The sequence below is a fragment of the Agelaius phoeniceus genome, chromosome 26 (genome assembly GCF_051311805.1).
Source record: "Agelaius phoeniceus isolate bAgePho1 chromosome 26, bAgePho1.hap1, whole genome shotgun sequence".
NCBI classification, from domain to species: domain Eukaryota; kingdom Metazoa; phylum Chordata; class Aves; order Passeriformes; family Icteridae; genus Agelaius; species Agelaius phoeniceus.
In genome coordinates this window covers 1,860,714-1,884,084 of record NC_135290.1, presented here as the reverse complement: position 1 = coordinate 1,884,084, position 23,371 = coordinate 1,860,714, and the positions used below count along the sequence as shown (strand labels likewise).

The 23,371-nt window shown below is 38.3% G+C and overlaps 1 protein-coding gene across 15 annotated transcripts; it reads right to left on the bottom strand.

The window, feature by feature from the left end:
• Positions 1-64: 64 nt before the first annotated feature.
• MPP3 (MAGUK p55 scaffold protein 3) lies at positions 65-23,134 on the bottom strand. Of its 15 annotated transcripts, XR_013185262.1 has the most exons (20): positions 22,923-23,134; positions 21,607-21,725; positions 21,051-21,128; positions 17,528-17,608; positions 16,911-17,048; positions 15,556-15,637; positions 14,705-14,790; positions 13,221-13,295; positions 12,118-12,314; positions 11,085-11,149; positions 10,401-10,421; positions 9,586-9,627; positions 8,174-8,338; positions 7,394-7,474; positions 6,803-6,896; positions 5,363-5,471; positions 3,942-4,064; positions 1,025-2,881; positions 926-975; positions 65-577 (listed from the first exon to the last, which is right to left on the bottom strand). XR_013185262.1 is itself a non-coding variant. In XM_054649588.2 (18 exons), the coding sequence occupies exons 1-18, from the start codon at positions 22,945-22,947 to the stop codon at positions 2,702-2,704; spliced, it is 1,761 nt and encodes a 586-aa protein (XP_054505563.1). In that variant the 5' UTR covers positions 22,948-23,134; the 3' UTR covers positions 65-2,701. The 15 variants fall into 15 exon arrangements, 1 of the variants encoding a protein (XP_054505563.1); XR_013185252.1 differs by having other exon boundaries at positions 629-2,881; XR_013185253.1 differs by having other exon boundaries at positions 65-727; positions 777-2,881.
• Positions 23,135-23,371: the final 237 nt, after the last annotated feature.

The following is a 23,371-nucleotide window of genomic DNA, read 5'->3' as shown; positions in this document are numbered from 1 at the left end:
ATGGGGGTGATTGTTCTCCCCAACTTTTTGGGCTTGACATAATGTAGATTCAGTGACACTGGTATGTAAGAAATGTACTTTTAATATGCAACTTTTAGTTCTGCTAAATGTCATGAACAAGAAGAACATGAGCTGGTAAAATAGAAGGAACACCAAAAGGTCTTGTTTAAATTAAAGGGCACAATACACAGGAAATATGAGACCTCAGCAGGCAAGTGAGAACAGGAACTACTTACAGCTACCATGCACCTGTACAAGGCTCTGCCCCCCTAAATCCCCCAAGGACAGAGCACAGCTACTCCAGAATCATCTCTGCATCTTCCTAAGACCCACTCAGAAATACTCTAAATTCAACTCTCAAATATATACAAGGTCCTCTAAGAGTTTTCTTCTTCAGGCCAATTGGATGCTCTGGAAACCTTTACCAGCTTTGGAACAGAAGTAGTCACAAATGCTGGAAGGATGATGATTTTTACCTGTGGCTCCTCCTTTTAGTGCATAAATGCTGGAAGGATGATGATTTTTACCTGTGGCTCCTCCTTTGAGTGCATAAATGCTGAAGGATGATGATTTTGCCCTGTGGCTCCTCCTTTTAGTGTATAAATGCTGGAAGGATGATGATTTTGACCTGGGGCTCCTCCTCTGAGTGCATAAATGCTGAAGGATGATGATTTTGCCCTGTGGCTCCTCTTTTAATGCATAAATGCTGAAGGATGATGATTTTGCCCTGTGGCTCCTCTTTTAGTGCATAAATGCTGAAGGATGATGATTTTGACCTGGGGCTCCTCTTTTAGTGCATAAATGCTGGAAGGATGATAGTTTTGCCCTGTGGCTCCTCTTTTAATGCATAAATGCTGGAAGGATGATAGTTTTGCCCTGTGGCTCCTCTTTTAGTGTATAAATGCTGAAGGATGATGATTTTGACCTGGGGCTCCTCCTTTTAGTGTATAAATGCTGAAGGATGATGGTTTTGCCCTGTGGCTCCTCTTTTAATGCATAAATGCTGAAGGATGATGGTTTTGACCTGTGGCTCCTCCTTTGAGTGCCCTTTTTGGAGCTGTTCCATTGGTGTCAAGGCTGTGTCCCACCATGTAGCACAAAGATGTTTTGCAGAAACAAAGCTTCTTAACTGTCCTGTTTTAGAACCATATGAAGTTGTTTTCATGTACACAATAAAAATCTGTGTTTCAGGAGCTGCCCACTCACACTGTACACTCAGAGGGTGACTGGGAAAGGGGGAATAAGCTGTGGATGAGCAGCCAATACCTGTGAGCTGTGCAAGACAATTGGGAAATGTGGTGGACACAAAAACCCCTTGTGCAGCTGGCCTGGTTTTTAGTGCCTAATGAAAGGATTTGCAATTAATGCTTCAGTGGGAAGGGAAGCAGGTTTTGCTGGCCAGCTGAACTTGGTGAACCTCTCTCCAAAGAACACTTTGTTGAAGGAGCTTTGTTGTGGTGTGTTTTATGCTTGTTCAGTTTTCCCCCCATTGTTCTCCCAGAAGGTCCTGCCCTGTTACCAGTTTGTGTCAATCCCCAAACCCCTCCCCAGTTGTCTTGGTTATCTTTCTTGTTCCCCACCCCTGGCAGCCTGCCTGTCACTCGACACCCCTGCCTCTTTTTCTAGAGAGTTCGGGCCAGGGTGTCGAGTGATTGGGTTAGGGGCCAGGGTCCCTCCCGCAACTGTGTTTGATGGGTTCTCCGATCATGCCAATCCTTAATGTATCCCTCTCTGATTTGCTATCTTTCACCCCTCCCACCCTCTGTAAAACCGAGGCTTTCCCTGCCTCGGGGCCCTCAGCTCCTTCTACCTGAACCTGCACGTTTCCCTACCAATAAAACCGCCCTCCCTGAAGGAACTGAGAGTCGCCTCTTCATTTCATCCTGCGACTTCGGAGCTCTCTACTGCGGCCACACGTCCGCAAGGCTTGACATCGCCTTGGGCACAAGCCCCTGACTCCGGGTTGGGGAAGTGCCTGACTGGCTGGAGGTTGGCTGGACACTTATCTAGCCTGGGTGTTTTATTTTCCACCGGCCACCGCTCCAGAGCTTGTTCCCAAAGGGGATTTTATTCTGAGGTTTTAAATCCAGCCACAAAAGTTTGTGGCCAAAGGACGAACCTTCCATCCTGTCAGTGTCTCAGCACAAAATGCTTTGCCAGTGTGGGAGCCTCTGTGAAACACCACTGTAACAAAATGCACAAAATGCACAATTTCCAGTCTGAAGATCAGGAGAAGACTGGACTGGATTATTTGGTCTGAGTGTCAACTTCTCAATGACAGCTGCTATTCAGAATTTGACTCAGAAAGGCAGGGTCAGTTTGTCACTTTGTTTAGCCTTTCCTCTTACAGCCTTTATTTATTACCTTCAGAATTTGACTCAGAAAGGCAGTGTCAGTTTGTCACTTTGTCACCTCACACAGCCTTTATTTATTACCTTCAGAATTTGACCCAGAAAGGCAGTGTCAGTTTGTCACTTTGTTTAGCCTTTCCTCATACAGCCTTTATTTATTACCTTCAGAATTTGACTCAGAAAGGCAGTGTCAGTTTGTCACTTTGTTTAGCCTTTCCTCATACAGCCTTTATTTATTACCTTCTAGGTAAGACCAGCAGTTCTGAAGCAAATTCAATGTACTTGCCTTTTCTAATTCATGTATTTACAGAACATTTTTGTACAGTCTTTCCTTTAAACAGGATAACAAGCTATGACCTAACCCAGCTGACTGGCACCCAAAATGAATCCTTGTTGAGTTTATCTAACACAGTTTTCAGCTCATTACATGCACTCTGGAGATCTTCTTTCACCAGCACAGTGTCAATTAAATGGCCATACTGCTCTTCAATGAATGCTGCTGAATTTAGAATTTCCTGCTGTTCTTCATCCTGCAGATCAACACAAGATTGTTGGTATGAAATTTACAGCATGTCTTTCTGCTTACTAGGATTTTAAAGTATGTATATATTATTTATTTATACATATTTTTATATATAATATATTATTATATATATTAATACATATTATATATATTAATAGATATTATGTAATATACAATACTATTATAATATATATAATAGTATATAATTTATATATATAAAAGTATATAGTATTTTAAAATATGTATATATTATATATTAATACATATTAATATATATAATATATTATATATATAATGTAATACATAATACTATTATTTAATATATATAATAGTATATAATTTTTATATATATATAAAAGTATATAGTATTTTAAAGTACAATGAGTCATTACTCTAAGAACATGTAACAAAAGCTGCTACCATTAGGAAAAGGTACTGAAGATATTAAAACTGAGATCAAGGAGCAATATGCTACTTGAATAGACTTTTCCAAAAAATGCAAAGGGCCTCAGGGAAGGGGGAAAATATAAAATGGTGATACCTCATTTTATGTAGTTTAACCCAAGATATGGGAACCACAATCCTCAAGTCTGTCATGAGATTTTATTATTCATTTTTTTCCATCCTTCTGATGTCTCCCTTCTCTTTCTTTAGTGTAGTTTTAGGATATAATTTTCTTTTAATAGAATATCATTTTCTTTTAATATAATCTATACAATATATAATTTTCCTTTAATTTAATAAGTCAGCCTTCTAAGAACTTAGAGTCAATTCTCACCTCTCACCTCGTCCTGAAACCCACAACAAAACCCACACCAATTAATAATCACAACATCCCCTGCTGCAGCCTTGATGATGCACCCAGATCCATATGGAAGATTGGCACTGGGCTTTGGGTTACTTTAAAACTTGAGGAGATGAGGAATCCAAAATTCCATTCTGAAGTTCCACCTGAAACCTACTTATTGGCCCACTTTAACTCTTGTCATGGAAGAGGAATTCTTCAAGTAACAGAATTGCTGGCCCCAAATACTTCTTTTAAGAGATTTAGAAGTTGGAATACTCACAAGAGGGGATGAGATTTCTTCTGCCATGTGAGATTTTAAGACAGGTTTTTTCTTTTCTGAAATGAGAGGCTTCACAAAGATAACATAAGGCTTAAACTCAGGAGTCCTCAAGTGCTTTACTGCCTGTGAACAGATGATTTTTTGTTATCAGACTTCTTTTACCTCCATGTTCATGAGAGCCAAACTGGTTTCAGTGGTTGTGGTGTCAAGTCCTGTTTCCTACACATCTGACCACAGCAAACTTTTGTTCTTCAAACCAGAGAAGAACAAATGCAGCACCCATTTTTGGTGTTCAAACCAGGGAAGAACAAATGCAGCACCCATTTATGGAAGCCAGGACACTCTCATGAGTGAGAGTGTCCTGGCTTCCATACAAGACTTGATGGAGCAAGACCTGAATAGCACTGGGATTCCAAGGGGCAAGGACATGGCAAAAAATACTGAGGAAAGTATAAAAAAACCCTGACACTATGGGCAAGTTATGGTTTGCTTTAGCTATGCAGCAAATTTAATTAAACAGATTTAATTCTGTGAACAACTGCTGGACAATCACTTGGCAGGCACTAAATCAGGAAATCTGATTTTAGCAGTCAGTTCTATGAGATATCCTTGAATTTCAGGGCATCCTGAGAAACTGGCTTAGCAAATTTTAAACCTGGAATTCAGCTGAGGTAGCACCACAAGCCTTTTCCTAGCCCAGTTACAAAATCTGGAGCAAATTTTCAAGCATTAACTCACAGCATGAGGGTATTGAGAGCTGGCACTGCTCACACTGCTCCTGTCCTGGGGTGATTCATGGTGTTCCTGCATTCTGTATCTGCACCCAAAAATGGGTGCTGCATCCTTGAGATCCTACAAATGATCCTACACATGGCCAGCATTTTAAAAATCAGAACTGGAATGGGAACAACAGCTTTGTTCTAAGGATTCTCTCCAGGAGCTGAGCAGGCTGGGACAGGGATGCACAGGAAAAGTCCCACAGTGAGCATCACTACAGAGACATCCAGGCTGGGCTGGATTCTTCCCTTTTCTGAGCCACTGAGAGGTGTTTTAGGAGCTTTTATTCCATTTTCAGTCTCATGTGAAGGGTGAGACAATATCCAAGTGTTATAATTCACGCCATCACAATCAGAAGCCAATTATTTCCTAATTACAATAAATTTTAAGAGTTTCTTGGCCTATCAGCTTTTGCCACAGCATGCTGTAAATGCCTTAAAGCCAATCATCTCAAATTACCCCTCATGGATCCTCCTGCAGTGCATCTTTCACAGTTCTATGGCTCCAAAATCTCTTAATCTTATTTGCAAGGCAGGTCCCAGCTGGACTGTAGGAACTGCAAGCACTGCACTGCATTCCCAAGAGTCCCCTCCTGCTCAGGAAATCACATTTCCATTCTTTAATAAAAGAACTGCAGAACTTACTTCAGGCACCACATCCACCAAACAAACTTTCTTTTTGGCCATCACAGACCTGATTGCCTCCAGGCTTGTGCCATACAAATTTTCTTTGTACTCTCCGTGTTCCACAAATCTAAAAAGTCAACACACTTTTAAATACCAACTACAAAAAAATATTAACAATATTTAACTTGGAACATTTGATAGCTGTTTCCTGAAGTCAAAACAGTCAAAGAGGGAGGAGAGAGGCAGAAAACCAGGGTTGGGTGGGGAGGGATTTTATTTTTTTTTACTTTTTTTTTTTCCTTCCTTGCTTTGTAGCAATTCTCCATAAATCACTAACAGTAAATCAGCACTGCTGACAAAAAGGGGAAGAAAAATGGAAAATTTTCACAGGAAACAGAACAAAGCTGGCAAGGCAATGGGCTGCAATTCTCCCATCTTTTGGGAGCCTGGTAAAGATCTGAACGTGGAGAAAACCTGCTCAGGCTCACAGTGTCAGGTACAACCACAGGTTCACTGCCACACACTTACAAGGAGACTTGTGAATAAAACTTTTCACTTTCAAGGAGAATTGTGAATAAAACTTTTTACTTTAAGGGAAACTTGTGAATAAAACTTTTTACCTTCAAGGAGACTCGTGAATAAAATTTCTTACTTTCAAGGAAATTGTGAATAAAACTTTTTACTTTAAGGGAAACTGTGAATAAAACTTTTTATTTCAAGGAAACTCGTGAATAAAACTTTTTACTTTCAAGAAGACTCGTGAATAAAACTTTTTACTTTCAAGGAGACCTGTGAATAAAACTTTTTACTTTCAAGGAAACTTGTGAATAAAACTTTATTTCAAGGAAACTTGTGAATAAAACTTTTTACTTTCAAGGAAATTTGTGAATAAAACTTTATTTCAAGGAAACTTGTGAATAAAACTTTTTACTTTCAAGGAAATTTGTGAATAAAACTTTTTACTTTAAGGGAAACTTGTGAATAAAACTTTTTATTTCAAGGAAACTTGTGAATAAAACTTTTTCCTTATCACATTAAACAGACAGTGAGCAGGCCAACCAAGTAGCTGTTACTTTCTTAGATTCAATTCTGACCAATCATTATGCAGATTATTTCAATTCTCAATTCTGACCAATCATTATGCAGATTATTTCAATTCTCAATTCTGACCAATCATTATGCAGATTATTTCAATTCTCAATTCTGACCAATCATTATGCAGATTATTTCAATTCTAACTCAGGATCCTCCTACTGATGTTATTCCTAAATTGCTTCCAGCTAAATGTTTGAGTTTGCTCTACCAGTCCAGACTCTGTAAAGAGCTTTTTACTTAAAAGCTGAATCCTTTTAATGCAGGTTGTCCAACTTGTCACCTGATTTTGGCATTCATGATGTAAAACTGAGCAAGCAATATTTTTAAATAGTCAATTATAGCAGTATCTTAAAATTCACTCACTTGTTTTGCTGCACATCTGTCTCAAACGATTGCTTAGAGACAAAATTGTATTCCACTCCCTCTCTCTCATGGCTTTTCCTTGATCTTGTTGTATCTAGAAGAGAAGGGAAGCAAGACATGGGAGACACAGCAGCCTTTGCAAATGGTTTCTGTTCTTAGCTCCAGTCACATTTTCCCAACTTCAACCAACAGTGGCAAATTTAAATGAACAAAATATAAATCCCCTAAAATAGGATCCCCTAAAATAGGATCCCCTAAAATAGAATCCCCTAAAATAGGATCCCCTAAAATAGAATCCCCTAAAATAGGATCCCCTAAAATCAAAAATAAGACCCTATAATTTTGTTTTAGACTCCATTTCAAATATTGTAGGACCAAAAATGAAGTTGTTTTGCTCCCAGGAGTGCTGTAACTAACAAAAAAAAAAAAATAAATTAGGAAGCATGAGAATTTACAATAAAAAAAACTGGAGTACTTCAGAAATATTCATATAATCAGTGGTCAGAATGATCATTAGTGCAGATGGCAAGTCATTAATTAGCATTTATGGAATACAGATGTAGCAAACACAAATCAGTAAATTCTACTCACGTGGAACTGCAACCCCGTACTCCTGGGGGTTCTCTGACACAACTTTTTGCTTGAGCTCACTTAACTTGGCCCCCAAACAACCTAATAAAATAAAATCAAATAAAATAAAATAAAATCAAATCAAACTGTCTGATAGGTTCCTGTGTGAATTTAATCCTGCAGAAAATAAATTTATCAGTTTCACACAAAGAATGTGATTCAGGAGGGTGCTTGAAGGGATCTCTTCATGAGAGAACTCATGACTGCTCTGCCATATTCTGCTTTGAAGATCATCAGGAACAAATTGAATTCTTTGGACTGCAGGACAATCACCTGGCAGGCACTAAATGAGGAAATCTGATCTTAGCACTCAGGTCTATGAGATACCTTTGAATTTTAGGGCATCCTGAGAAACTGGCTCAGCACAAGGCTGGTAAGCTGAAATGAAAATGCTGATAGATAATTCTAACATCTGCCTCTTCATCCATAGTTCTGACAGCCTAAACACTGCAGTAAAAACCAGAAAGTGAATCAGAAAAATGAGAAATAGTCCTGCATCATTATTTTTAGAAGGATTTGGTGAGTTGGATTCCTTGTTTTGTTTTTTTCCTTTTTTGTTTTTTTTTTAATATAATTTAAAATAAAAGAGCGAGTTCTGACAAAACCCAGAAAAATATTTTTAAAAAACCCACCAGAACCACAAAACCCCCACAATGAAACATGTAAGAAAAACCTCTGGAAGTGCAGAATAAGGGAAGAGGGGAAAAATGTGAAAAATTCAGAGCACACTGGGTACCTTACCAATCAAAACCACCAGCCTCTGCTGCTCTCCAGGCTGCTGCTGGTATTTTGTGACTTCTTCATATGTGAGGAACTCTGCTGCATCTGCCTGCTCTGCCTGCTTGCCCTCATTGCCATTGGTCTCCTTCTCCTTTCGGCTCAGCCTAAAGCTCCTGCGTAACCCAGCTGGGCACAAAACACAAGGGAAAGATAAAATCCAGATTTTCAAACTTGTGCAGCCTCAAGTTATTGTCCTCCAATGGGAGTTATTCCTGTAAATTTTGTTTGTAATCAAATCAGTGCAGATATGATCAGATTGTAGGAGAAATCTGTAACAAAAGCTGCTACCATTAGGAAAAGGTGTTGAAGGTATTAAAGCTGAGGTCAAGGAGCAGAATGCTACTGGCAGCTGTTCCAAAAAATGCAAAAGGATTAAGGGAAGGGGGAAAATTATGGATATGGGATAGAAAATCTACCATCTCATTGCATATGGGGTAGAAAACTTAATATATGGGATGGAAAACCTAATATATGGGATAGGAAACCTCACATATGGGATGGAAAACCTAATATATGGGCTAGGAAACCTAATATATGGGATAGGAAACCTCCCATATGGGATAGGAAACCTCACATATGGGATAGAAAATCTAACATCTCATTGCATATGGGGTAGAAAACTTAATATATGGGATGGAAAACCTAATATATGGGATAGGAAACCTCACATATGGGATAGGAAACCTAATATATGGGACAGGAAACCTCACATATGGGAGAGGAAACCTAAACATCCTATTGCATATGGGATAGAAAACCTCACATCCCATTGAATATGGGATAGAAAACCTCACATATGGGATAGAAAACCTCATCCCATTGAATATGGGATAGAAAACCTAATATATGGGATGGAAAACCTCCCATATGGGATAGAAAACCTAAACATCCTATTGCATATGGGATAGAAAACCTCCCATATGGGATAGGAAGCCTCACATCCCATTGAATATGGGACAGAAAACCTAATATATGGGATAGAAAACCTAATATATGGGATAGAAAACCTAATATATGGGATAGGAAACCTCACATATGGGATAGAAAACCTCACATCCCATTGAATATGGGATAGAAAACCTCACATCCCATTGCCTGTAGGACAGAAAAGCTAACACCCACCCTATAATAAAATCCCCCCCATAACTTTAGCTGCCAAGTACTGGTTATGCCAGTCAGATGATGCCTCTTCACAGAGACAACTCAGTTAATGAATGGATGGGAAATGAATTCAATAGCTCAGTTTGAGTTTTTTAATGGGGAGTGGGTTCTTTTGGGGGTTTTATTGGGTGGGGGTGTTTTGTTTTCTTTTTGGTTCTGGGTTTTTTGGGGTGGGTGTGCTAGGGAACAGGTAAAGGGGTTTGGTTGCTCACCTATGTAGTGTCCATTGAAATATCCTTCACAGTCACAGTCCTCTGTAAATCCAAGAGCAAGGAAGTGGGGACAGGGCACAGGGGAGAGTGAGAGGGAGGAAGGAAATATCAGACACTGTGTGTGATACAGATCTGCTCATTGCTAAGGCAAGAAATGGTAAATCCTGCAAGAAATGTTAAATCCTGCATTGTCTGCAGGTGCTGTTTTAACATAATCATTGCTAAAACTCAAAAATACTTGCCTTGATTAGTGGTTTGTATTTGAAAAAATCCTTGACTTTGATATTGAGCTAGAGAATTTTCTATCTTGGTATTTACAGTTGCAGAGTTTATGGAATTCAACATTTGCTATTTGAAAAGGCAGCTGGCACCTGGCATAGAAACTGCATAAATCCAACAGAGTTGCTCATAATGAAAATAACAGAGAAACCAATGAAGACAAATCACTCAGAATTAACATGGGTGCCCTAAAATGTTAAACCCCAATATTTCTTTATTTTTTAAACATACCAGATAGAAAGGCTGCATTTAACTTGCAAGTCTTTGCACCTCACTCAGAAACCTCCAGAACATGTAAATACATCTCAGAACACAAATCTTTTCTCTTGAATCAGAAAAGCAAACTTGGAAATCACCATTACTTAAATCATCAACCTGAATTTTATTAGTTTAAATAATAATTCACAAAGAAAACGTCCTAGGAACAATATATCTACTGTTCCCTTTGGAATTAGAGAAAATTTTATTATTTTTTATTTTAGAAAATACTTTGGCTGTTTATATTCAGACAGAAAGTGAGTTAGGAGAGCACCTACCTTTGTCAGAAGACTGATCATCTATAAGTTAGCATGAAAGGCAGAGTTGGGATGATATTAAAAGATGGACAAATAATTGAGCAAAGTTAGAGAAAATGGAAAGGAAGGTTCTGGTTTAATTTGCTGAGCAGGCTTTTCTATCTTAAAAAAAAAGTACTGCAATGCAATACCCTTATCAACTGATGAAAGAATTTTGGGCAGAAATGGAGTTATTATATATAACCAGTTATCAGCTGAATTGGCCTGAAAACATCTGAGCTAAAGCTTAAGCAGCACTCCTCATTACATGCCTTTATTTTCATATGAATCTAAAGTCATTTCATGCACTCATATATGAATTTCCAGAAGATGCATTGGGTTATTTTTGCAGCTTTCAAGTTTCAAAGCACAGAAAAAGTGTGAGCAAATTTTAAGGCATCTCAATATGCAAGACCAGATGTTCTTGAGAGCAGGGAGAGAGGGACAGCTGTGATTTCTGAGAACAATAAGCACTAGCACCACTGGAAAAAGCTCAAATCCAAATCCTCCTCCTCCCTTGTGTCCATGCATACCAACCAATGGCAGATGGTATTAAAGCATCAATCAGTGGCAAAACACACCCAAACACATTATTATTGAAAAAACAGAAAAAAATGAGAACTTTGGATCAATTAAAGCATCACTGGAAGAACAGAACAGACTTACATAAAGGTTTCTTCAGAGTTCTGGTGTTCTGCAGAGTGCCTGTTGTTCTCCTGTAAGTCAGTCGTCTGAATAGGAAATAATTCTAGTTTAGATATGTAAACTCAGAATTATAGAGAATTTATAGCATGGAAAATAAAGAATGCCATAGTGCTTTTCTTAAAAAAATTTAAAATGTCTCTGGTTCAACTATTTCAAAGGCTTTATTTAAAACTATGACAGTCTCAAATTGTTACTGGTAAGGGAATGAAAAGAAAATTTTAAAACATTTTTTGCTTTCATATATCAGAGCATAGACATCAATAGTTTATCAATCTGGGGTTTTTTTGTCCTATTTCCCTTCTGCCCATGCAATCTTTAAGAAAAGTAGATAACTGTGGTGAACGGTGGGAGAAATGCAACACACCATATGTGTGAATAGCAAATCTCAAAGTTTATTGAAACCCCACACATATTTATATTGGTGTTAATGAAGCTTATACATATTGCAAAAGCTGAGCTCATCATTGGTTAAAGCACACTTAGATCAACCACACCTACTTCTATCTTCTAACAATTATTTTGTTTCTATGTTTGCATTCTTCTAACTTTTCTACCTAAGATATCTCCATTTTCTGGCAAGTGATTTTCTCTCCTGTCTTCCCATTTCAGAGAAGGTCACTGTGACCTTTGTCAGTGATTGGGCACTGGTTGCTCAGTTCCCAGCTTGTTTCTCCTATCCTTATCCATTGGTATCACATTGAAATGTCCTTTCTCAGCTAACCAATTATCCAAAAAGCTCTCTACAGATAACCTTTGTGCAAAGCACTCACTGAGCTGTGCACAAGTAGAAATGATCCACCTTTTCCCAGATCACTTTGAAGTTTTCTATTATTTACTAGTCAAGAAACCAAGTTACCCAGCCTGTGTGAAAATGCCAGAACAGAGCACCAAGTAAAATTTTCACAAGTGCTAAAATCACAAACCAGATCACAATTCCTATTTGCTCACCACCTCTGTGAAAGAAAAGATAAACCCCAGATTTTTGCTGACAAACCTCTCTTGGAACTGTTTGGAGGGGATCAAGCCTGCCCTGAGGTTGGTGTCCCCCACACGCTTGGCTTGCCACCAGGTGGGATCATCCTGGCTCACCACCTCCAGCACGTGGCGCCGCTGGAACGGCAGCCCGGCCTCCTGGCAAGGAATGGCTCTGTCCTCCTTGGGGTTATAGCAGAAAAGTGCCCTCATAAACACCTGCAAAAGAAAGGTGACATGTCCTTTCTTCTTGTCCTATCTGGAATTTTGAATGTGTGCATTTCAAAGGCTTTTCCACAGTGCTAATGCTTTGTTGCTCCTGCAAGCTCTCAGAAATACAGACACCTGGCAGCTTGTGAAGAAAAAATGAATGAACTTTCCAGCACACAACCAGTGTTGGAATATATCAGAATTGTGGAACATGAGATTCAGAAGAACAAAGTTCCAAGAAACACAGATCACAATCTACATTAAGTACAAAATGCAATAAAGGAATGGTTGAAAAGAAAATAAGGGGAGGGAGAAAACAATAAAAATGGATTTTTGGCAAAGTTTCCCAGTTGTAAAGACTGTCCTTAAAATGTTCCTTTAGTGCATCAAAATCTACTGCTCAACTTTGGATTTGTACCTTAACACAATTTAACACAACAGCAGAACCACTTCAGAAAGTGATTTGTGGGCTTCAAGGAGAAGTTCAGCAACCAAGAGCAGGGAGGCAAGAGACTGAGAGAGGAACCTTGTGAGGGACCAGCTGAGCAATCCCTCATTGCTCCTCAGGCAGGGCAGATGGAATGGGCTGATGGGGTCACATGGTGAATGCAGCTCTGCTTGCACAGAGGGCCCTTTTCACTCCAGGGAGTGGCAAAATGCCCAGAGATAATGGACAGACTGCAGCTGCCGTGCTGAGAGGAGGCAGCAGAACGCCCCATTTAATTCCATATCCCAAAAAGAAGAGGCAGGATTTCAGAAATGCTAGAAAAGAACCAAGATGTGCCAGGATGGAGAGGGGAGAGTCATGAACAGAAAGGCAGAGCACAAAGGGCCCTGTGCTTTGCCAGGAGTCTGGGGCCCTCCCCACTGGAGCAGGGCTGTCCAGAGGGTACAGATGTGCCTCAGGGTTCCCACCTTGCTGTCCTTGAGGCGATCTTCTTCTTTGATGGCTGGAATTATCTTCAATGTTATCGACCCCTGAGACTGAGCCTGAGAAAAACAGAAATGGTTTTTTTTACTTTGAAAGCAGGACAAGGACACAATGCAGACTATTCAAGCTCCAGTTGAGGAGACAGCAGCTGCCTCCTCCTCAGACCTCTAAGAGGCCAAGCCAATCCTCAATGTAACTGCATTACAGGGAACATCAGGCTGTTCCAGACTCCACAGCAGTGCAGACATCCACAGCAACTACTTGGCTAAAACTTATTAAGACCTGCATTAAAACTCCTTTGTTTGCTTTTAGCAATTGCATTAATTTCTGGGCTGCAGTTCAGAGTACATTACATACTCCTGTGGCTTTTAGTACAACACTGACTTAAATTTTTGCAGACTAATAATTCTAAAGTGCTGCTTTGAAAAATACTGATGTGTTTTTGTTAAGAGTGAAATGTAAGCATCTACAAAATAAACATCTATTTTCACTCTAGAAATCTTTGCTAGGAAATTACAATTATTAGTTAAACTAAAAGGCACTTCTGGGTCCTTCAGAAAACTAGAATGGGTTCATCTCATCTGTTTTAGGTGCCTTATTTTGCATGAGATGAACTGTGTTGTAGGGAAGCCTGCAGTTCTGCACAGATTAAAAAGTGAACACAAACATTTGTAGCTTTTCTTCAAAAAATAAACCATGAAAAAGAAAGTGTTACACTTCAGGCATTAACTCACATGGGACATATGTAATTAGAAATGACACAGGACAGATAAATAGCAGCCCAAAATCCCCATAAATTAAACTTTACACACTATTTTATTTCAAAATGGTTCTGACACCCCCTGCCCCCCAAGTTAAAAGCAGTCATTGGCATTATTTGGGATTATTTGATCTAAATTGAAATTAGGTGATGGAAATGACACCAGTCTCCTTACTGTGCCCCTAACTCCACACCCAGACAAGGGGAAGCACAGCACAAGAGGGAAATCAGAGGTAAAGAAGCATAAGAGCTACACCCCTTCCTACCAAGATCTGTGGGTATTCATGTTAGAGAAGCTTGAAGCAGGAAATTGCTCATGTCCCCAGGAATGTGCTGCAAAGGACAGACTGACAGCTCTGTGAGCACACGGACAAGGCTCCCTAACACAGCACATTATGGAGCAGCCTCTAGGAGTGCATTTATCATTTGCAGCTTTGCCAGAAACAAAGCATTAAAGGGAAGTTCTTGACAGAGCAACATGTTAACTTTGTATTTGTATCTTACTTGGTACCAATGCAGTTCGCAGGAGTTTCTGAAGTCAAAAGGAGAAGACTAATCCACTGGGAGAAGAAAAACTCTTAATGCAAAGACAAGCAGGGATTTGCATCTTTTAGCTCTATATTTTAAACTCATGGTTAAATTTCATCATCTACTGTAATTACTAGATCACCAAACAGAAAAGATCTTGAAATGAAAATCAGTGCAGACCAAAATCTGACTTATTTCTTCTGGTCGTTTGTGAAGCACAGTAATACCATTGACTTCTCTTAGTTCATCTCCAACATGGACAAGACCTGAAAAGATGGTAAGGAAATTAAAATAGGTCTAGAGACTGGAAAGCTCTACTCCTCTGATGTGCAGCCTAAATCATTAGCATGGATTTCCTCTGCTCCCTCCTCCAGACTGATGGATTTAGTGCCAAAGCCTTTGCTGGAAATGTGCCTCAGTCTCCTGCCTTTCCTGCTAAGGGCACTTTTCTTTCCATGCAGCACAGTCTCAAAGGAGAGCAGCATGCAGACAGGCAGCTTGTGACAAGGCACTCTGGAAAATCACTCTTTGGATCAGTGTTAAGTATGAAAACTGGAAGAGTTTCATGAGTGTGCCCAAATCTCAGGAAGTCAGGAGACACACAGAATATAAGGGCAGGCATGACATGTCTGTCACCTGACAGATCAACACTTCACACTCACAGAAACAATGCTAGACTCATTTTGTTTTTAACAAGCCATGAAGAAACGACAAGATTTAGGTTTGTTTATCCAGTTCAGTAAGAAATGTTGTACTTGTCATATATATATAGCTACTGTTAACTGACATAAAGGAATTTCTCAGGATACACTGAATAAACCAAGCTACTAGATTAAAATTTAAAAATATTCTTTGCATTTTTCTAAAGCTCAAACATACTTCTTCCATCTCTGTTTTCATTTTTTTCCTAATAAAAAGCATGTGTAATTAGATGAACAGATTACTGGAGAAACACAGGAATGCTAAGAGCATGCTCAGGAAACTTCAGAGGTTTCCAGATTTAACTGAGAAATGAGCTACTGCAATCATACCACTGCGATCAGCTGCACCACCCCTCATGATCCTGGCCACAATCACAGCTCCTGTGTGCTCATCTCTTCTGATGGTAGCTCCCTGAAATAAAACACACCCCCCAACCAAAAAAAATGTAAGAAGTTTGCCCTGAATTCAGCAACCAGAGAAATAAATAATGTGTATGCTATTATGCCTTTTAAATTGGAGTTAATTTATTCTATGGATTTGCTCTTTCTCCTTGATGATTTCCACCATTAATCAAGTTTTGCCCATGCCAAGTGAGTATGGGAAGGTGCACCCACCTTCCCTTCTGCTGCCTTTGATTATTGTGGTCATCAAAGTCACTCAAGTGTGCAAAACATCTTACTGTAACAAATTCTTGTGCAAAACTTCTTATTGCAACAAATTCTTGTGCAAAACTTCTTATTGTATCAAATTCTTGTGCAAAACATCTTATTGTAACAAATTCTTGTGCAAAACATCTTATTGTAACAAATTCTTGTGCAAAACTTCTTATTGTAACAAATTCTTGTGCAAAACTTCTTATTGCAACAAATTCTTGTGCAAAACTTCTTATTGTAATAAATTCTTGTGCAAAACATCTTATTGTAACAAATTCTTGTGCAAAACATCTTATTGTATCAAATTCTTGTGTAAAACTTCTTATTGTAACAAATTCTTGTGCAAAACATCTTATTGCAACAAATTCTTGTGCAAAACATCTTATTGTAACAAATTCTTGTGCAAAACTTCTTATTGCAACAAATTCTTGTGCAAAACTTATTGTAACAAATTCTTTCTGCTCCTCTTCTGACTCTTTATACAGTCAGCACTTTTATATGTAAAACAACAAAAGCCAAGTAATTGGATTTTTTCCCTCCTCCTACCTCTGCTGGCAATACAAAGCTTTGATCAGAAATTCAGATTTCTTGCCCAATACAACTGTTTTTCCTCAGGGAATCAATTCTTCCATTTCCATTTGTATAAAATCAGGACCTTGCCAATATAATGATTATATACAGGTATCAAACATACTCTCACTGACTTTCATGCAAGTGAATACATGAAGTCATTGAATGTTAGCTACACTATCAAAAGAATTAATAGATATAATCAGCATAATTGGTGATTATATCTATCACACACTGTGTTTCCTGGCATTATAAACTATGCCCATAAAGCAGCTAAATGCAAAATTGTGAAGGTGCATTTATCATTTACCAAATTGTTTTTTATGGTACTTTATAAGCTTCAGAACACTCCAAGTTTCTGAAGGCTCTTGGATGACATCTTCAAGTATCTCCTCCAAACTCCAAATAACACTTTTGCACCATAAAGTTTTATGACCAGAGATGGGTGATCTAATATGTACCAAGGGTTCTTTATTTTTCACTAGCCGAACAATTTTCACTGATTCCTCATCAAAATCATCATCAAAATTATCAGGTAGAGGTGGAAGAGCTGGGTCAAAGTTCTTCTGTGCTACAGTGTCATGTACTACAAGCATTGCCTGCATAAAGGAAATAAAAAACAGTCATGTAATGGAATTACAATTCCCATTCTCATGTTTCCAGTATTACAGCAAAATTAAACCTCCCCCCTTCTATCCTCACCACAAATCCTCCAAAAAAGATTCAGCAATTACCTTACCCATCAAGTAAACTATACACTGGTGTATGCCAGTATTTAAAATAAATCCAGGCAACAACAAAAACCAAATGGACAATGAAAAGCAAGAAGTTCTCCTTTTCTTCTCCTTTTCTTTTCTGGCCCCTCAGAAAACAGTAAGGGAGGGAGGAATGGAAGACAGGAGGGTGCATTATGCAGGAAAGCTGCCTCCTTTCCATTTCCTTCACATCCCAAAGTCTGTGCAGGAAATCCCAGTGGAACAGAACTTTGGAGGAGGCTTCTATCTAAGTTTTGTGTTACAAAATGTTCTATCACAATGCTGCAAGGGCATTTCTTTAAGGTCCCCAATGTGGTTTTTACCCTGAGATGTGGTGTTGACAACAGCTGAAGCAGCTCCTTTTCTTCATTATTCACTGGTGCTGTCTGCAATTCTTCTATTACCTTTAAAATAAAAATTTACAACCTCAAAATTAAAGGAGTCCACCAAACAAGATCATGTATTTACATTTCTGTTGAGTGTTTGCTAACATCTATCATCCATCAAAGTAGTGTGCACAGATCAAAACTGATCACAGTCCATAGTGCATGAAACCTGAAAGAAACCAAAGTTTCTTTAGCTATTTTATTAGATAGTACAGAAGACAGCATTAGGAATCAGAAGAATAATCCCTAAGCCTACATTTGAAGAGTTATTCCATCAATAGAATTACAGGAGCAAGTTCTGAAATTTTAAATTCTACATGGAATACATAAATGATACCTGAAACAACACTCTTGTATTATTTGATAAAAGACTTTAAACCTTCTGCAATCATCTGGTATCACCTGTGTGGAACATGCAACAGAACTTCCCTTGTTCCCCTGCAAAACCTGGACACCAAAATATGCCCTGGACTCTCAGGCACTTGAAATGAAAGATGAGAGAAATAATGGAGGCACTTCTGCACTGGGCTGAGTGGGTGGGAGGAGAGAGAAAGCAGGGGAGGGAGGAGGAAGGGAAAATGGGCTCAGAAAAAAGAGATTTCCTTACCCTGGTAAGGGCTCTAAGCAGGGAACTCATGTAGCTCTGTAAAAAACTTCTCTGCTATTCTGCAAATGGAAATTTAGTGTGACTTGACAGGCAGCAGTGCTGAAACCCTTGTGGGGGTGGTAGAGTGTGTGTGGGAACAGGGAGAGGGGTGGGCTGCATGTTGAGGGGGGCACTGGGGTCTCCTGACTTTGAAAAGGGAAATATTCCAGCTCCCAAACCCTGCACTGCCCTTTCCTATGCTATGGTAGGAAAGAGGTGCATGTAAAGAGCCAGCAAATGCTGCCATAAAACCAGTTTGAAGCCTTCTGAAAATGGAGAGTGCTGCTTTCTGCTGTCTCTGGCTCAACTAGGACAATTCAGCACATGAAGGAGGCTTACAAGAGGGAGAAAAGCAATTTACCAAGGCCTGTAGGAACAAGAGATGGGACAGCAGTTTTAAATTGAAAGAGAGCAGATTGGGTATATGGAAGAATTGGATTATCCATATCTAGATTGGATATAAGGAAGAATTGGATTATCCATATCTAGATTGGATATAAGGAAGAATTGGATTATCCATGTTTAGATTGGGTATAAGGAAGAACTGGATTATCCATATCTAGATTGGGTATAAGGAAGAATTGGATTATCCATATCTAGATTGGATATAAGGAAGAATTGGATTATCCATATCTAGATTGGATATAAGGAAGAATTGGATTATCCATATTTAGATTGGGTATATGGAAGAATTAGATTATCCATATCTAGATTGGGTATAAGGAAGAACTGGATTATCCATATCTAGATTGGATATAAGGAAGAATTGGATTATCCATATCTAGATTGGATATATGAAAGAATTAGATTATCCATATCTAGATTGGGTATAAGGAAGAACTGGATTATCCATATCTAGATTTGATATAAGGAAGAATTAGATTATCCATATCTAGATTGGATATAAGGAAGAATTAATTATCCATATTTAGATTGGATATAAGGAAGAATTGGATTATCCATATTTAGATTGGGTATAAGGAAGAATTGGATTATCCATATCTAGATTGGATATAAGGAAGAATTGGATTATCCATATCTAGATTGGATATAAGGAAGAATTAGATTATCCATATTTGGATTGGGTATATGGAAGAATTAGATTATCCATGTTTAGATTGGATATAAGGAAGAATTAGATTATCCATATTTAGATTGGGTATATGGAAGAATTGGATTATCCATATCTAGATTGGATATAAGGAAGAATTAGATTATCCATATCTAGATTGGATATAAGGAAGAATTGGATTATCCATATTTAGATTGGGTATAAAGAAGAATTAGATTATCCATATTTAGATTGGATATAAGGAAGAATTGGATTATCCATATTTAGATTGTATATAAGGAAGAATTGGATTATCCATATCTAGATTGGGTATAAGGAAGAATTGGATTATCCATATCTAGATTGGGTATAAGGAAGAATTGGATTATCCATATCTAGATTGGGTATAAGGAAGAATTGGATTATCCATATCTAGATTGGATATAAGGAAGAATTAGATTATCCATATTTAGATTGGATATAAGGAAGAATTAGATTATCCATATTTGGATTGGGTATATGGAAGAATTAGATTATCCATGTTTAGAGTGGATATAAGGAAGAATTGGATTATCCATATTTAGATTGGATATAAGGAAGAATTGCATTATCCATACCTAGATTGGATATAAGGAAGAATTGGATTATCCATATCTAGATTGGATATAAGGAAGAATTGGATTATCCATATCTAGATTGGGTATAAGGAAGAATTAGATTATCCATGTCTAGATTGGGTATAAGGAAGAACTGGATTATCCATATATAGATTGGGTATAAGGAAGAATTAGATTATCCATATTTAGATTGGATATAAGGAAGAATTGGATATAAGGAAGAATTGGATTATCCATATTTAGATTGGATATAAGGAAGAATTAGATTATCCATATCTAGATTGGATATAAGGAAGAATTGGATTATCCATATCTAGATTGGATATAAGGAAGAATTAGATTATCCATATCTAGATTGGATATAAGGAAGAATTAGATTATCCATATCTAGATTGGATATAAGGAAGAATTGGATTATCCATATTTAGATTGGATATAAGGAAGAATTGGATTATCCATATTTAGATTGGATATAAGGAAGAATTGGATTATCCATATCTAGATTGGGTATAAGGAAGAATTAGATTATCCATATCTAGATTGGGTATAAGGAAGAATTGGATATAAGGAAGAATTAGATTATCCATATTTAGATTGGATATAAGGAAGAAATTCTCTATGATGAAGGTGGTGAGATGCTGGAACATCTGCATGGTGAGATGCTGGAAACAAGGCTGCCAAGAGAAGTTTGGGATGCTCCAGCACTGGAAATGTTCAAAATCAGGATAAACAGGGCTGTGAGCAATCTGAGGCAGGGAAAGGTGAGCCTGCCTGTGGGGCTTAGATGAGATCACCCCTGAAGGTCCCTCCAAGCCACAGCAGCAGCAGTGCTGCCTGGTTTTGAGGCTGAACACAAGACTGGGTGCTCAGCTGGGATAGTTCACCACAGGCTGAATGCTTTTTGCAGCCTCTCCCTCAGGAGGGTCATTCCTTATTTCCTTTCTTGCTCCCTGAATGTGTCCATCCTCACCAGACATTTCATGACTTGGTGTTTTTTAGCTCTCATTTCCTTGCTCAATCATGGCCAACAGATTAGAAAGAGAGCTGGGGAAGATGAGAAATATGTTCACATACAGCACAGCTTTGATTTGTTAGAAAAGCAGGTGTAAATAATAGGAAAATTAGGAGACAAGAGTTTTTACTCACATCTTCAACCAGTCCTGCTGCACTGTGTAAAACAGGAGTTGGACTCTGTCGTTCATAGTGACGGAGCTTTTCATGAATCTGAAAAAAGATTATTCAGGGATATTTCTACAGAGATACACAAAACTTTCTAAATATGCCTACACTGGAATGGTTTTTTTTTTTTATTTAAGGAACATAATTTATCTGAGATGTGTCAGAAAAATAATCTCTCTTAGGGTTATTTTTGTTTTGTTTAGGACTTTTAGTTTTCTTTTTGCCATGGTAGTTTCAGACAGAAAATCTGTAAAGACTTTAGGAGCATAAGGGAAAAAATGAAGCCATTTCACATTACTTTAGCTATGGGGCACTGTATGTTCATTTTAGCAAGAAGAGCAGAAAAATTTATATGCTAATTGTCAAACATTATTAATGTTTGTTCTTAAACACACATATGCTTTGGTCAGTACAGATTTCTTAAAAAAAGAAAAGTTTGGCAAAGTAAATGGTTGCTAAATCAAGGGAACAGAGAAAAAGTTAAATGTAAGGAGAATGTAGATAAATAAATATAAACTTTTACCTTCATCAGGTAGCTGAGACTCCTTTCACTGAAGACATCCCTAAGGAATCCCATTTCCTCTTTATGATTTGAATCAGGTCTTAGCTGAGATGTCAAAAGGGCCAAAGTTTCATGCAGCCCTAAATTTAGATTCAGGACAGAACAAAAACCTTGTACACAGGATTCCTCACTGGACCTTCTACTGCAGACTTAGCAGTCTCTACATTTATTTGGGTACCACATTGGGGATCATCAAATCTGCAGAGAGACTCGTGTTTATCTTTGTTTATCCAGCACTCATTTTGCAACACTCCCTTCATACAAACACAACAATGACATTTAGGCAAAAGCTAACAAAGCAATAAATATATATTTTAAAAAAATATCTTTCACATTTCCCACTTCATGTTTATTATGCCTCATTTCCCTCTCACAAATGTTGAATTTTTAGTGCCAGAGCAGACTCTCAAATGCCTGAATGAGCTCCTTTAGCAGCTCTGCTTCCTTTGCTTTGTGAGCTTTGCTCCCAAGTGTTTTCCTGCCCCTTCTGCCTCTGAGGCACCTGCAAGAAGCCAGGCCTGAGCAGAGGAGGAAAGAGCAGGTGGAGATTTCCATGGTGGTGGAATCAAAGCTTGTGGCTACTTTTCTAAGAAGTATTTAAATCACCAAAATCCCAATTCTGCAGCACACAAGGCCAGACAGACACCAGAGTTTTCCTGGGGAACCACGTCTGGCAAGACAAGACCAAAACAAAACAGGAAATAAAAACAGGTGGAGGGGGTTCAAATCTATTCCTGTGGCTGTTCCCTCCATGAACCTTAGAGTGGATTTTGATCCAGGAGACTCAAACTCACTCCTGCTTTAACCCTAAGCATCATTTAATACCTGTGACTTCCCCCTGGAGCAGGCAGCAAAGCAGCTTTGAACAAAGTCACTTATTTGAAGTTAAAAGGAAGAATATTAACAAATTTTACCAACCCCTGTTCAGAAAATATGAAGAAATGACCCAGCAAGCAGCAGATATGTATGGGCTGATCTTTAACAAGCAGGTGTAGAAGGCACTGTTACACTGAGAGGTCCAACTCTCAGAACACATCCAGCTCTATCAGATTCTGTTCAGCTGCTCTGGGTTATTAGGAAACTGTTTCCTGACAAACTTTATTCATTTTCACCTTTTACATTCCACCTTCCTGCTTGTTGGCAAAATTGCTCAAAAAAATCCAGTTGAATTTTCTGAATTCTGTTACATTTTACTCTAATTTGAATTAATCTCATGTGTGAAACACCCATGCTAAGATTTCAGTCCCTGTTCTGTTGAAAACATGCAGCTGAGTTACCTGAGTCTTCTGAAAGCACTGGCATGGCTCTGTTCTTACTCTTAGAGACAAATCCTCAACTCCAACCAAGAGGATTGTTGCTTTTTCTCACAGAAAATGTCCAACCAACAGGATTGTTTCTTTTTCTTAGACAAATCTTCAACTCCAACCAAGAGGATTGTTTCTTTTTCTTACAGACAAATCTTCAATTTCAACCAAGAGGATTGTTTCTTTTTCTTAGACACAAATGTCCAACTCCAACCAAGAGGATTGTTTCCTTTTCTTACAGACAAATGTCCAACTCCAACCAAGAGGATTGTTTCTTTTTCTTACAGAAATCCTCAATTTTAACCAAGAGAATTGTTTCTTTTAGAGAAAATCCTCAACTCCAACCAAGAGGATTGTTTCTTTTTCTTGGAGACAAATGTCAAATTTCAACCAAGAGGATTGTTTCTTTTTCTTAGAGACAA